Source organism: Eurypyga helias, unplaced genomic scaffold (genome assembly GCF_000690775.1).
Source record: "Eurypyga helias isolate BGI_N326 unplaced genomic scaffold, ASM69077v1 scaffold31654, whole genome shotgun sequence".
NCBI lineage: Eukaryota > Metazoa > Chordata > Aves > Eurypygiformes > Eurypygidae > Eurypyga > Eurypyga helias.
Genome location: NW_010248650.1, coordinates 30,650 through 45,630, shown reverse-complemented (window position 1 = coordinate 45,630; position 14,981 = coordinate 30,650). Strand labels below are relative to the sequence as shown.

Genomic DNA, 14,981 nt, shown 5'->3' with positions numbered 1-14,981 from the left:
TGTAAATCCCCAAAGTTGGCTGGGGAAACCAGGCACTTGCTGCCTTCATCAACTGCCTGGAGTGCTTCCAGAGGGCTGGCATGTCCTCCAGGGTCTGCCTGTCCCCAGTGAACTGCAAGGCAACAGCCCAGGAATAATCCAGTGCATGTAACAAGAAGCCTATGATGTAAATTCAGAATTCATAAGTTAAGGGGATGCAGGAAGGTATCAGTATAATAACAATGGAGAATTTTTCCCCTGCTTCTCAGCAGAGATTCTGTGAGGTTTTAGTGTTCATTTTGCAGACGTGATGTAGTAGAATAGTTGTTCATCATCACTGGTATTATCATTAGGAAAGGGCTCCCAGTGAGGGTAGACTTAACACATAATAAGCATTATAGTGTGGATGAATCTGTAGCGTGTGCAGGAGGGGCAAGTGGGCTTGCTCTCCATATAGCAGTCTATATATACAGCCAGAGAACTGCGTGCAGAGCAGATGAACTTAATATTTTTGTTTTCGACTTACCTAACACCTGAGCATTGTTCAGGTGCCTAATGCTCACTGCAATGTGAATTTAAGTAGCTGCAGGCTTTAATGCTGGCATGCACAGAGGCCAAAGGATAGGGTATGTCCCACAGAGAAATGCTCCACTTTACCTCCTTTGTGCAGGGAGCCTCGAGCACTGAAGGCAGCTGGTCTTGGCAACACCTGGCCCAGCACTGAAGTGGATGAGAGGCTTTGGCCACCTCATCTCTGAGTGCTTTGTCAAGGGGCTGTGGTGTGTCTGGGGTGGTGCAGCCTCAGGAGCTGTGAGGGGTACTAGCCTGCAAGTACTGGCTCTCTGCAAATGAGGCCATGCCAGTGGTGAGGCTTTTGTGGCTGAGCAGGATGGTGTCTGCTTTACTGAGCTGGAGGAACTTGCCCTCGCATTGCGTGCTGAACACAAACCACATTTCTCCTCAGGGTTCTTCTGCACATCGTGTCCAAGTGCCATGAAGAAGGTCTAGACCATTACTTGCGCTCCTTCATAAAGGTCAGTCATGACACACCGCTCTGCAAAACCCCCTCCTGGGAGCAGGCATGCCGCTGACACTGTTCCTCTTCCCTCAGTACGTCTTTCGAGCTGAGAAACCCAGTGTCACACAGGCAAAGATGACCCATGAAATCCTGGTCCTTTCCATGGCCACAATCTTGAAGCAGTCTGCAGATTTTCTAGCCATCAATAAGCTACTCAAGGTGAAGTATTGGCAGTACTTGGCTACCAAGGGTAGAGGGGAGGAGGAGGGGATCTGGTATAAAGCCCAACAACTTCACCCATCCAAACCCACCACAAGAACAAAGCTACCAGGGCAGCATCCACATCCTGGAGGTTCTCCCCTTACAACAGAGATGAATTCTTGCAAGGAACCTGGCTGTGTTAAGGTTCATGGCAGGACACAGCAGAGGGCTTTTCATCTTGCCAGTTTTACCTATTTTCTTCAAGCCACATGTGAGAGGTGACTCACAGGAAGCAGGTTGAGTTTCTGCCTTTATGGGCCTTTGCAAGACTTGCACCCCAAACTGCTGGCTTCTTGTAGGGTGCATGGGGGTACAGAGGGGATGGAGCTCTTCCCTCCCCCAGACTGGCAGAACTCCTACAGGTAGCAAAGGCACCCATGCCAAGCTAGCTGGGCAAGCACAGCTGGGCTAACAAAATGTCATTTGGGCGTGAGGTCTCCCTCCCACACGGCTGCTTCCCCACATAGTCAAATGTATTCAGTTCTGCTGAGGAAAATAATAGTATTCTTTGTTCATTCTAGCACTCGTGGTTTTTCTTTGAAGCACTGGCGAAGTCAATGGCGATGTACTTACTGGAGGAAAACAAAATCAAGGTAAAAATTAGTATGGTCGATGCTGCATTACAGAGCCATCACAAACAAACTCTCCTTCAGAAGTTTTTCTGGAAAACTATGTAACTCTTTATTTTAAAGAACCCTGACAAGCTGAACAGCTAGCCGGATCTTTCCTTTTTTTCCCACTACTTTTTCCTTCTTCCCCTTTTCACTCTCAGTTGCAGTTTAAAAATTCCAGATCTCGTGCAGCCTCCCTTTCTGTTTTTAGCTACTGCCATTTCAGCCAGTGCTTTCTTTGTGCCAATGTTTTATTAGGAAACAACACAAACAAATGCTAAAGAGAACTTGTGCCTGCGCTCAGTTCTCCCCAGCTGCTGGCTTGCAGCACTGAGTGTGGGACATGCTTTTGGTTTCAGCTACCCAGAGGCCAGCGGTTCCCCGACTCTTACCAGCACGCCCTGCATTCGCTGCTGCTCGCCATCATTCCTCACGTGACCATTCGCTACAACGAAATCCCTGAAGAGTCCAGGAATGTCAACTTCAGCTTGGCTAACTTCCTGAAGGTCAGCAGATTCTTTCCTTCTTTCAGGTTTTTATCAGAAAAAAAAAGAACCCCCAAACAATTAGAAATAAGCAAACAAATGTGGGTTTACTTTATAATTTCTTTGGTTTTGTCAATGATGAAAAGGCTGGAGGGGATTGTCTTTCCTAGGAAAGAAACTTCTCTTTCCAAGAGAGAGACTATGATAGCCTATATGTTATCTAAGGTTTTCAGTCATGCCTAGCAGCTGTTCAAAACTGAGAGGAAATATGTGTGCTCTCATTTTAAATATTTCTGTTGTCCACTGGAGACTTAAGTGAGGTCATCCAAATAATTTCAGAGAAACAGAATCACGTATGTTTTGGAAAGTCAGCAGCAGCCCAGAGGATCAAATCTGGCTTCTGGCGGGACAGTAGTATGGAGACGATTTAGGCTGATTGCTTTTATTTTTAATGATTGGTCACATGGTTATTTTTTCTCCAGCGTTGTTTGACCTTCATGGACAGAGGATTTGTTTTTAACTTGATAAATGATTACATTTCTGGATTCAGCCCAAAAGACCCTAAGGTAAGCTGTATATTTCTTGAAAGGTGTTTTGCAGTTGTCTGCATCTATGTCAGTCAGTGATTATTTTGTACGACTCTTGGAGGCTTTTTAGACACTCGTCCTGTTCCTCTTCTGGAGGCAAAGTCCTCTTAGTCTGGGCCGAGAGCCTGTATGCGAAGAGTCAGAACTAAAGGAGAGGTTGGTCAATAGTCCAGGTGAAAACGGTAAAGAAGCCCCAAGTGGCAGCCGCATGCACAGACACTTAGAGGGAACAACACTCAAATTTTTCTGTCATTACTGAGTTTCACAAAATGCTACTTAGATTCCCCAATCCTTGGGCAACAAACACGTTGAACTGGAAGTAAATTAATCAGGCTGAAAACATAGTTTGTACTTGTCTTTTTTTTTTTTTCTCAGCTGCTTGTTGAATACAAGTTTGAATTTCTTCAAACAATTTGCAATCATGAGCACTACATTCCTCTGAACTTACCAATGACCTTTTCCAAACCCAAGCTGCAAAGAGTTCAAGGTATGTGCTTTCCCAAGAGACTGGCTAGAGAGCTATAATGTATTATTCTTGATGGCTTCTGAACAGATGGAATTTGATCTGGTGTCAAGGAAATTGATATCCTGGTTAGCCTGATTTACACTGACATCAGGAAAAGATGTTGTTCTGGCAGGTTGACATCATTTTGCTCCAGAATGGTATGCAATCGGTCTTTTCAGTAATTCCTATGTTTAAGTTTGCATGGGGCTAATGGTTTCTGTAGGAAATTGCCTCTGCTTCAACAAAGACACAAATAGTGCAAGTGTAATCTTTCCTTCCCACGAATGTCAGCCTCCTCTAAGAAATAAGTGTCTCATTGATTGGTGCTGTAGGGAATGGAGGTACAGAAGAACAGGTTGAATTCACTGCTCCACTGCCAGCTCTCTTTGTGGCCACAAGAAGGTGATTTACATTACCTTCTGCTTTTGTTCTGAGCACGAGTAGCAGTGCACAATGCATGCAAGCTTGTACTCGAACCTGGGCTGAAGGCAGCCAGCAGAGAACATTAGGCCATTGCCAACCCTTGGTGCCTACCAAGGGCATAGTGACTGTGGCACCTACGTGTATCCAAGCTGCTCTTGCTGTCACACCACGTCCCCTTTGGTCCTCATGCTGCTCACCACGGGGCAGACGGGGTTTGCAAGGGGCTGAGCTGAGGCACGGTGCAAGCATGGGTGGCTGCAGCTGTGCGATTGATGACAGCGCAGACACACAGCACTGAGCCCAGCAGCCTTGCCGGCCTCCTGAGATTGCTAGAGACATAGCCTCATTCTCTCTGCATCCTGATTTCCTACCTCTGGTAGGTAAATACAGTAAAGATTGCCAGGCTTGGGTGCTAATAGCCTGGCAAGGCCAGTACCGGGGAGGAGAGTGACGTTTGGGATTCCCCCATGTGAAAGCCCAGTGGGTTTATGATTCTATGACGTATTCTGGTGGAGGCCAAGGGGATGGTTTAGTTGTGCCTCAGCCAGACAAATCCCAAAGTGGTTCCACACACATCCAGGTGGCAGAAGCATCAGTAACAGTGAAGTTTCCCGTGTTTTGGTATGTTTCTGACCGCTCAGAGCTTTCTGGACCAGATGCTAATCTCTTACATCAGTTTGGATACTTGCTTGGCATAGTTTAACAAAACACACTGCTAGAAATGGCTGAGAAAGAGAAAAACACACAACCACAATCCCCGTTGCTTATTAGGAGCATGATAACATATGGATGCTCTTTCTTGGTTAACATTCACAACTACATTTGCGGTGGTTAAATAGAGAAGCTGTAAGAGCAGCTCATCTTCCCTCCTCTGTTTTACTGTGACTAGGACGTACCAGCTGAGGTTTTACTTTTAAAATACATATTTTAAAAGAGTGGTAGCAGTTGTCATTCACACACAATCTTGCCAGTGGCGCAGCCTGTCCTCAGGTAGCAGAAGCACCTTTGCAGTGGTGCCTGTGCTCTGCCAGCCTCTGCACATAGTCTGGTTTTATGGATAGACCTGTGATTACGGGGGACATCAGGCTCAGAGATGGGGAAGCACGACGTGCACATCACCAAGGAGGTATCCTGCTGGCACGTTGCACCTCTTTATCAGCTTATTTGAATGAAGAGAAGGGACATGCCTTGCCCTGTACTTCTCAGTTTCTGGGAAAAGGAGGAATAGCCCCTAGGAAAGTGGATAAAGAGGTCTTCTGCAGCAGAAGCTGGTGCAGACAGGCCTGCAGCAGAGCACATCCCTGTGACCACATCCTGTTGAGTTGGAGAGCTGCATCTTGGAGCAGTTTCTCTGAACGTCTCAGCTAATACAGCTGGTTGCTGGTCTGTAACCCCCCAGTTTGCCCTCACAACTCACAGCATAGAATTGTTTTTGCAATCTTGTGATAGCAAAGAACCCCAGAGATTGACAGAAGCTGGGAGTTAAGCAATAGTCATACAAATAATATTAAAACGTGGCATACTGTCCTATTTCTCCAAGATTTAGAGCATTACTTATTCCTGTTTATTTTTGCTGGTTTTTTATTTGTTCCTTTTCTTTTTACACATGAATTAGATTTTTTTACATTTGCTGTGGAACGGTTCACTTCAGTAGGTAGGTCCAGCTGAGACCACTTAATCCTCTAATGTCAAATGAAATATGCAGCTTCCAATCAATTAGCTTGCAACCAACTAATGAAATAACTATGATGTGTGACACTTCGGCATTTGCTAACATGACTAACAGTGAAGGCTAAATAATGCTCCAGATTGTTTTCTCTTTCCTCTGAATCAGACTTTCACAAACCAGTAAATGCTGCTTATGAATCAACAAACTTAAAAATATCTTTTGCAGCCACAGAGGTGTTGGAACTCTTTGACTGGGATTTTCAAAGCTGTGTTTATGCATCTGCCTTACCACAGAAAAACTTTCACACTTATGGGGTTTTTAAAAAAAAACCCAAAACTGAGCTGAGCAGACAGCATTTTGTACCCTTTGGGCGAAGAACGCACAGCATCGGGGTTATCCTTCTGGGAGGCTTAGTGTCATAATGCAACAGTCAAATGGTGCCTGTCACAGCTCTGATTAGGCATGTGGGTTGCCTGACAGAGATAACGGTGTCAGGGCAAGGTCATTTGTGGCCACCCGAGTGCACACGCACCCGCACTGAAATCTGTGTCTCTGTCGCTCCTCTGCAGCATTATCCAGGCAAGTCAGTGGAAATGATGCCTTATCCTTGGAGCAGCTGCTCCATTGATCACAGTATATAGCCAGAATCAGTGTGAGATGCAGGGTACCAGTTACCCAGGGTGATTGGGTACTGAGCTGCCTTTCTGCTGGCAGTCAGAGCAGCTTTTAAGGAGCGGTGTTCACTATCTGCTGGTGGGAAGCTAAGGGAGTCTCTCAGTTTCTGGCAAGCAGTTGCCTGGAGCCCTGCCCTGGCTTCCTGGTCCCTGCAGTGGGGCTGGAAAGCTCAGCTGTGTAAACTGCTGGAGATTGCAGTAGTAGTCACTTGGCACCATGTCCTTGTTTGCATCCCTCATCCCAGAAGGTGTATTTGCCTTTTCTCTGCTTTCCAACCTTGCGAGGTCAAATGCTGATTTCACAGAGGCTGTAGAACAAGCTGCAGAGATGGCACTGCTGGGGCTGGGGGACCATGACAAACACACCATCTCCACTGCTCGTTACCACCCTCGTAGCTGCTCCGTGGAGGCTAGCACCCGTGCTGCCTGGGTAGGTGGGGGATTTACAAGATCAGCCACAGTCAGGACCAAAGCAGCTCCCAGGCAGTACTCCATGCTGTCTTTCCCCCTTTCATCCATCTCTGACTTTACAAATTACTGTTCTTAGCACTAAGGTTTGCAAAGCATCACACTGCAGAAATCCATCATATAGCTACTGCTGAAACAGTGAGGGCTGAATTTAATGCTTAGCCTGAGCTGGAAGATGCCAAGTTCTTTGTTATGACTTAACTCTGTGGTGGAGAAAACTGTAGCTAGTTCAGGCTTTATTAAAAGATCATTGCACTCTAGGAGAGAGGGAGATGAACCTTGCTCACAGACTGTTTTGGCTTACTTGACCATCATGTCTTGCTCTGAACAGATCCTCCAAACAGTTCCCTTAACCATTGCCTTGTTGTTTCTTTCAGATGTAAATCTCGAATACAGTTTAACTGATGAATATTGCAGGCACCATTTCCTGGTGGGGATGCTTCTCAGAGAAGCCTCTGTTGCCTTGCAGGACAACTACGATATCAGATATACAGCCATCTCAGTCTTAAAAAATCTCTTGATAAAGCATGCCTTCGACAACAGATACCAGCACAAGGTCAGGTATTTTTGTTGGCTTTTAAATGTAATGTTCTTGAATTTTAGGAAAAAACACACGTCAGAGTTTTATATCTTGCATGGGGCACCAAGGGTAAGGGTATTCTCATTACTTTTTAGGAAACTGTTGTAAATAACTGATAGTTATTGCAAAACAGTAAAAGCTCTGAGAAATAATCTAGGAACACAAACAATGCAGTCAGATAACTGCAGTGTTCTTATTCATGCTGAGTATTTAGATAATAAAGCCCTGAGCCATTAAGGAACTTGAGAGTGTCGTTAGCCAAGAGGCTGCTCAACAAAATTAAGCAACATCAATGTTCTGGTCTTGGGCTTAAATTAATATCCTGCACTAATATACTATAATTAGGAAACAGGACTGATGTCTGTTACAAGTCAGCTGCATGTTTTACTAATTAGTGAATCAGAGGCGAGGATCTGTGGATTCTCAGAATCATAGAATGGTTAGGGTTGGAAGGGACCTTAAAGATCATCTAGTTCCAACCCCCCTGCCATGGGCAGGGACACCTTCCACTAGACCAGGTTGCTCAAAGCCACATCCAGCCTGGCCTTGAAGACATCCAGGGATGGGTCATCCACAACATCTCTGGGCAACCTGTTCCAGTGCCTCACCACCCTCTCTGTGAAGAATTTCTTCCTGACATCTAATCTAAACCTCCCTGATTTCAATTTATACCCATTACCCCTTGTTCTATCACTACAGGCTCTTGTAAAAAGTCCTCTCCCAGTACCCTTGAGATGCTGGATTTCTGCTAGGTAGCTTTCTGCTTGCTTCGTCAGAGGCTCAGCCTGTGGTATCGCTGAAAGAGCCTGGAGACAGGCTTGTTTTCTTTCCTGATGCTGCTCCCTGCTGACCCATATGTCCTTGGCAGTGCCCAGCTACCTGTGTGGACACTACCTGTCCTTGCTCTAGGCTGAAAACATGCCTCTGTTTAGAGTTTTAGCTCCTTGAATTGCTCCTGGTGTGCTGCATTCCTGATTTTTTCTGGGAATATGGTTAGCCCTCCTGGGCATGAAGGGTGGGAGAAGTGACCCAAATGTGCCCAGGGCTCCTGTGCTGTGCATGGACCCAGAGCCTCTCCTCTCCTTTCCCTGCCTGTTTGGAAGGGCTAAGCAGGAGGTGGGCATGCTTCCCTCTGCAGCGACGGTCCCTGGAGACTTGGACAGCCTGGAAACAGAACTGCAGCCCACGGTTGTTGGCAAGACCTGATATCTGAGGAGAGATGTGCCAGCTCTCTGCCAAGGCTGGGTCACAGGCAGTCTGTTTCTGCTCTTCTGGGTGCCTGCAAACCCTGACACTAATTCGGGAGCTGTTAGCCCCCTCGGCATGCAGCACTCTCCCTGCCTCCTCAAAAACATCACCCGTCTTAAAATTGTCCTGCTGGATTTTTGTACGTGCGTTGTGCTCTGGGCTGCGTGACCAGGAAACTGCCTGGAGCCAGGGCAGGATGCTCATCTGGTGTCCCGAGACACCAAAGCAAAAAATCATGTCACGGACGGGGCAGGCTGAGCATGGCAGGGTCTGTTGGCTGCAGTCTCCCTCTGACTAAGGAAACCTTGGCTCCATCAGTGGCTCGGAGGGGGTTTTCTCAACCCATGGCCATTTTTTAATTTCTTTTCTCTTTTGTCCTACTGAATCAGAAGAAAAAGTTAGATTCTTGTATCAGTTAAAATCTGCTATTCAATTCACAAGCCTTACATTTCTTTTTTTTTAACTTTTCTATCAAATCCAGAATAATACCTTTTTAACAAAAAAGAATTGGATGTAAAAGAGCCCTGCATTTAGAAAACATTAACCAGACACTTTTTCATCTGTATCAGTTAATCCAAATTAATCTATTCCTACCAGCTGTTTTTACTAGAAGCATTTGCTGTGGAGAATTCCTGACTGGAAGCAATAGCCAGCACCAGGCGAGGAGCAAATGGGGTTTTTGGGTGTTGCAACTCCTGTGTGTTGCACTTGAAAATCAAGCTGTGCGAGTGAAGTGCAAGTTAAAGAGTTAGGAAATCCGGGATTTAGTTTGTTACACATCCTGTATGACTGGGAGTGTTTATTCAGCCCCTAAAATTCCTGAGTCCCCGAAGCTTGCTGCGAGAAGGTTAATAATCTGCCTGGCAGCTCTGGAAGTGGAGAGGAGAAGCGAAACCAACCCATGTCCTCAGACACCATATACAATGTGTAAATATATATATATACACACATACACATGTATATAGAGCATGTCCAGAGAAGGGAACAGAGCTGGAGAAGGGTCTGGAGCACAATTCCTGTGAGGAGTGGCTGAGGGAGCTGGGGGGGTTCAGCCTGGAGAAGAGGAGGCTCAGGGGAGACCTTATCACTCCCTACAACTCCCTGAAAGGAGGGTGCAGAGAGAGGGGGTCGGTCTCATCTCGCAAGTGACAAGTGATAGGACAAGAGGAAACGGCCTCAAGTTGTGCCAGGGGAGGTTTAGCTTGGATATTAGGAAAAATATCTTCACGGGAAGGGCTGTTAGGCATTGGAAGGGGCTGCCCAAGAAGGTGGTGGAGGCACCACCCCTGGAGGGATTTGAGAGACTGTGGATGAGGTCCCAGGACATGGTTTAGTAGAGGATTTGGCAGTGTTAGGTTAATAGTTGACTTGATGATCTTAAAAGTCTTTTCCTACCTAAACAATTCTATCGTTCTATGTGTTTTGTCTCAGGAGTTTCCCTTTTTTGCTGCATTGAAAGCCTGGGCTCTTACCTACATTTTTCTCTCCATCTTTTTCCAGAACCAGCAGGCAAAAATAGCCCAGCTCTACCTGCCACTGTTCGGGCTGCTGCTGGAGAACCTCCAGCGAGTGGCCAGCCGCGAGGCACTCTACTCCTGCGCAGCCGCTTCCAGCCCCGTGAGTAAAGCCCAGCAATGCCTCTTTGCCCTCCTACTCATTCCTTCTCTCCCCGCACACCCCCTGTGCAAGTTCCACTGCCTGCAGCCAGGCTCAGCTTCAGAAATGAGTGTGTTTTAATTCTCCCCACGGCCCCATGATGTGCTTCTTTGTTTTAATTTGGCTTGTCCTGTGACTTTGTTCTGTCTGCGGTGCTTGGTACCACATCTGCCCTTTTCCTTGTTATCATTTAATGTGTTTCTTTATGCTATGTGCAGTGTTGTGAGGTGAGGTCCCTCCAAATGCAATGAGTTGCAACAGGACTCAGCCTCACACTCCAGCAGCTGTTCTGGTGAGTCACCCATCGGCCTGAGGTTGTGTGTGGCTCCCAGGGAGGCTTGGCCTTGCAGATTAGACTTCCCTGCAGGTTCGGAGCAAAACAACAACAACAAAAAGACATTTGATAAAAACAATTCAAAATTTCAACTCAAATGATGAAAAACAAAAGGGAGAAACTGTTATGAGTTACTTTCATATGTTTTGCTGTTATCTGTACTCTTCCCCAAGTCATTTGTCTTCTTGTTATAGAAGTAAGGAAATAGATATTTTTTTTTTTTAATCTGCATTTCTGCTCTAATTTGCTTTTTTTATTTCAATATTTTCTTCTATAAGAGAATAGGTGTTATCTTCCATTGGTCAAAAAAACCTTAAATTGCTTTACAGGCATCCAGGGATGAATTCATGTGTGGTTTTGCATCCCCCTCAAATAGATCCAGCCTGATTGCAGACAAAGATCCAGGTAAATTAATTATTCTAAACGTTAATTTTCCCGTTTAATTTTAATGGAACTATTACCAGCCCCCAAACCCCATTACCCAAAACCTAAAACAATCATCTGCCAAACAATCTCTCAGAGTTTGTACGCTTTTCCCTGGACATGATGTCACTCCAGCTGTCCTTCCGGACAGAGAATCAGCTTTTGACATGGGGTTTTGGCAAGCCCCATCTGCGCTGTCGGAATCGCATCCTCTGCTGGCTTTCCGTGATGCGCTGAGGAGTGCTGGTGCAAAGGGGTTAATTGTGGGGTTTGCTTTTTTTCAGCCTGCGGAGCAGCATTTCCCAATGGCCATGTGATAAAGCGAGAGGACTCGAAAGGATCCCTGAACTCAGAGGGGGCAACCAGTTCCCCGGATCAGATCGAAAATGTAATTTATCTGGGGTTAGAAAGGACGGTGCTCACTGCACCAGTCTGTGGGCTGTGTTAAATAAGGGGGAGGGAAAAGGAGTTCCCTGTGGTAACGCTCTCAAAAGCCAACTTAAAATATCTCTGTTTGCAAACAAACAGATTCATGTTTAACAGAAGAGATCAGACTCATGGGTCTGGTATGCTTTCCCTCTTCATACATCTCTGAGCCAAAAATGTAGCTCTTGACAAGATATATATCAAAGATTAAAGGCAAAATCCATGGGGAAAATCTCTGCTCCCATGGTGCATTTATCCGTACTCAGACGTGCTCCCTGTGCATGGATGAGTCTCAGCATGGCCAGTGTCCAGTGCACGATGCTGGGAACTGGTTACTGCACGCAGCTGGGAGGCGAAGCACCATGATGGGAGGTTGCCAGTGACTGCTGACGGAAGGGAAGATGAGGTACTTATAGAAAAATCAGCACAGGCTAATAACCACAGCCCCAAACTCGCAGAAGGTGACCGTGGTCACACCACAAAGAGCTCTGACCCCACTATTCAGCCAGAGTGTACTCTCCTTGTTGGCAGATTGCATACATGGAAATCAGGTATTTGTGCAGACCAGCCCCTGGTTTTCCTCAAGGCGCTTTCCAAATGTCTTGGGTTGGCGTGAAATGCTGATACATCTTTTAAAACTTTGGCCCTTACAGCAAGCAAGGCAAAGATTATCTGGGCTGTTGCTGGCTGTGTGCTGACATGCTTAGGAGAGGCAGGGCCTTTCGAGCTCTCCCACATGAATCACGAGGCTACAAGACCAAGTATAGCAAAACAGTTGACTATCAAACTGTTCATATTCAGCAGAGCTCTGAGCGCATGCTCCGGCCCTCCCGGCAGCAATACCTGGCAGGGTTTGTAGAGAGCGTTACTGCTTTGCAGCTCAGCTCTTTCCCAGAGCTGGGCATCCTCTTCTGTGTCCTCAAAGGTACGTTTTTTAGACTCACTGAAAACAGCTTTTCTGTTAGGGAATGCAATATCCACAGAGCCATTTAAAAGCAATGCCACGTGGAGGAGCACAACTTCAACGTTGCTCTACAGAGGCAGACACGTTGCTTATCGCCTGTTCCCCTGGAGTGAGTTGTGTGCTGACTTGATAAGTTTGGCATGGTCAACAGCAAAGTTCTGGCTATAGCACTGTATCTCCAACTCTGAACTGAATGTTTAATTCTCTTTTATTATGACTCATATCCACAGGCTGTCCCAGAATAAACAACAAATAAGATCAGGGGATCGCTCTCCAAACATGTGAGGCACAGCTTTAAGAGTAGCGTCCTCCTTAGAGCTTAATAGTATCCATTTGTTGGAGGATACAGCTAGGGTGAGCACAGAGAATGCAAAAAACATTGGTAAAGCTTTAGAAATCCAGTGTTTTCCAGAACACAATGCCGAAGCCTCTCCCACACTGATTGACTCACCAGCAGGATTTCACTTATCATTGCCTAAGTCACTAAGTAGGAGGAACAGTGAGACACTTCCAAAAATCACGGAGAAAAAATATTTCTTAAGCTGAAATTTCCTGTTCTTTTAATAGCTGACATTTTGTTTAGAAGTGTACGTTTTTAACAAAAAGTTAGATTCTTGCTTGACACAGTGAAAGCTAATGAACTATTTTGTTTGACAAGAATCTGACTTAAAAAATGCCAGGGAGCTTAGACGCTGCAGAGAGCAGGGGAGGTGAAAGCAGGGCAGCCACGCGTTTTGCTGGATAAGCCACCATTCTCTGCCCAGACATCTTCTTTCTGGGCAGAGAAGCATTTGGCCACGTGTGCAGGATTTTCAGATGGCCCATCACTGGATGGGCAGCAACCCTGAAGGATGAGATGTCTCCAAAACATCTCTACTGCTGGTGCTGGGGGGGTGCAGATGTGGGGCGACGGGAGGAATGCTGGCACATCCAGCCAGTGTTGGATTTGCTGTGCCTGTGCTGCGTGGTGCCTAGTCCCACACTCTGCTCGGGTGCAGCCTATGCTCCCGCTGGCCTGTGTGTCACATCTATGTCCCATTAGATCCGCAGAAGCTCCACGAGGAGCAGCGTGTCGCACTGCAGCCGCCTGGACCAGTTTGAGATCCGGACGCTCCTGATGTGCTACCTCTACATTGTGAAGATGATCTCTGAAGGTTGGTGGGGGCTCACGGGGGAGCAGCCAGAAAGACAAGAGACCATCACCAGCACTTTTGGTCTGTAGGGCCACCTTTTATTTTTTTAAAAACACAGTGCACTGTTTCTTTCTTTTTTTTCAGATACCCTTTTAGCTTATTGGAACAAATTCTCCCCCCAAGAGCTGATCAATGTCCTTGTGCTTCTGGAGTGAGTATCGCGAGGCTGCAGTTCAAACACCGTGCCTTTGTGCACGCAGCATTGGGCAAGGAGAAGACACGAGTGCAGTGGGCTTTGCAGGGTGCTGGTGGTCCTAAAGGTGTCTGGCCAAGAGTGTAATGAAATGCTTTCCCTCTCTCTGATAAGAAAGAGGTGTGTTTTTGGGGGAGCAAGGTGAAGTGGCAGTGCGCTATGCTCGGGCCAGGCTGTGCATGGGGTATCCCCCCACCTGTGGGCGAGCAGGGCTTATGGCACAGCCTCCTGCCATAAACAGCACAACCTCTGCTTTGCAGTGGGTTTGGTGGAACAGGTGCGTGTGGGGACAGGGATGTTCCATAGGGTTTGGAGACGGAGGGTGTGAGCTTTTGTAAATACAGACCCTAAACCGTCATGCATGAGAAGTGTGTCTGCAGACAAGAACAGGGCAGGTTTGAAACGTTTGGATCATTCCTCATCTGCAGGATCTGTAACAGACACGCTTTATTTTCTTTCTAGGGTGTGTTTATTTCACTTCAGATATGTGGGGAAGAGAAATATTGCCAGGTATTGTATCTTCTGGCCGGGGCCGGGTTTGGGGGCCATCCCTGTTCTTACTGCCGCAGCCAAGGCAGGAAAGGGAGCGTGCACAGCTATGCCAGGCAAACACAAGCTGGCAGGAAGCCTGTGTCATCGGGACTCTGCTCAGTGCCATGCCATGAGCAGAGACCCCTCGTCTTAGCACCCTGCCCCTTCCCTCCCCTCCAGCTCCTGCATGAGACCCCCAGGCCCAGGCGCTCCTGGCTGCCCGCGCAAGTTGGCCGTGTCCCCCGCAGTTGGCTGCAGGTGAGACACGAGTTGCATCTCTGCTCCCAGAGCAGCAGAACTGCTGTTTCATTAGCTCTAGGGCCATCTGGTGCAAGTGAGACCAGGGTAGCCTGGTCAGTTCCTCTGGGATTGTCCAGGATAAGGCAGATGTGTGCATTGGAGGAAGTCCAGGTCTCCATCCTGGTCCCTTGTGTAATCTTGTAGTGGTGTGGCCACTGCTGCTCATCCAAACCCGCAGTCTTCACTTCCCCTTGCAGGGTGCATGATGCCTGGTTATCCAAGCACACAGGACCCGATAGAAAATCCCAGACGATGCCAGCACTCCGCAGCAGAGCTGGGGGGATGCAGGTGCGGCTCCAGCATCTGGGCAGCTTGGAGACCTCCTTCACGCTCAACCACAGTATGTACAGCAGAGCGAGATGGGACCATGGAGTATGAGCCTGTTGAAAATTGCATGTAGCCATTTTCTGCTTGCCACTTGCTGCTGCAGGATAAAAACTGCAGAACTGTAGT

The 14,981-nt window shown here is 47.0% G+C and overlaps 1 protein-coding gene across 1 annotated transcript in view; it reads left to right on the top strand.

The window, feature by feature from the left end:
• DOCK11 (dedicator of cytokinesis 11) overlaps nt 1-14,981 on the top strand; it is a gene marked incomplete at its 5' end in the record, with an annotated part of 63,991 nt that overhangs the window by 25,600 nt on the left and 23,410 nt on the right. The window contains 14 exons of the mRNA XM_010151139.1: nt 944-1,013; nt 1,091-1,216; nt 1,780-1,851; nt 2,229-2,375; nt 2,837-2,920; nt 3,317-3,428; nt 7,058-7,236; nt 10,009-10,125; nt 10,828-10,903; nt 11,206-11,309; nt 13,354-13,465; nt 13,589-13,655; nt 14,160-14,207; nt 14,726-14,868. Of these exons, the coding sequence (XP_010149441.1) occupies nt 944-1,013; nt 1,091-1,216; nt 1,780-1,851; nt 2,229-2,375; nt 2,837-2,920; nt 3,317-3,428; nt 7,058-7,236; nt 10,009-10,125; nt 10,828-10,903; nt 11,206-11,309; nt 13,354-13,465; nt 13,589-13,655; nt 14,160-14,207; nt 14,726-14,868 (1,457 nt within the window). The remainder of the gene's footprint in view (nt 1-943; nt 1,014-1,090; nt 1,217-1,779; nt 1,852-2,228; nt 2,376-2,836; nt 2,921-3,316; nt 3,429-7,057; nt 7,237-10,008; nt 10,126-10,827; nt 10,904-11,205; nt 11,310-13,353; nt 13,466-13,588; nt 13,656-14,159; nt 14,208-14,725; nt 14,869-14,981) is intronic.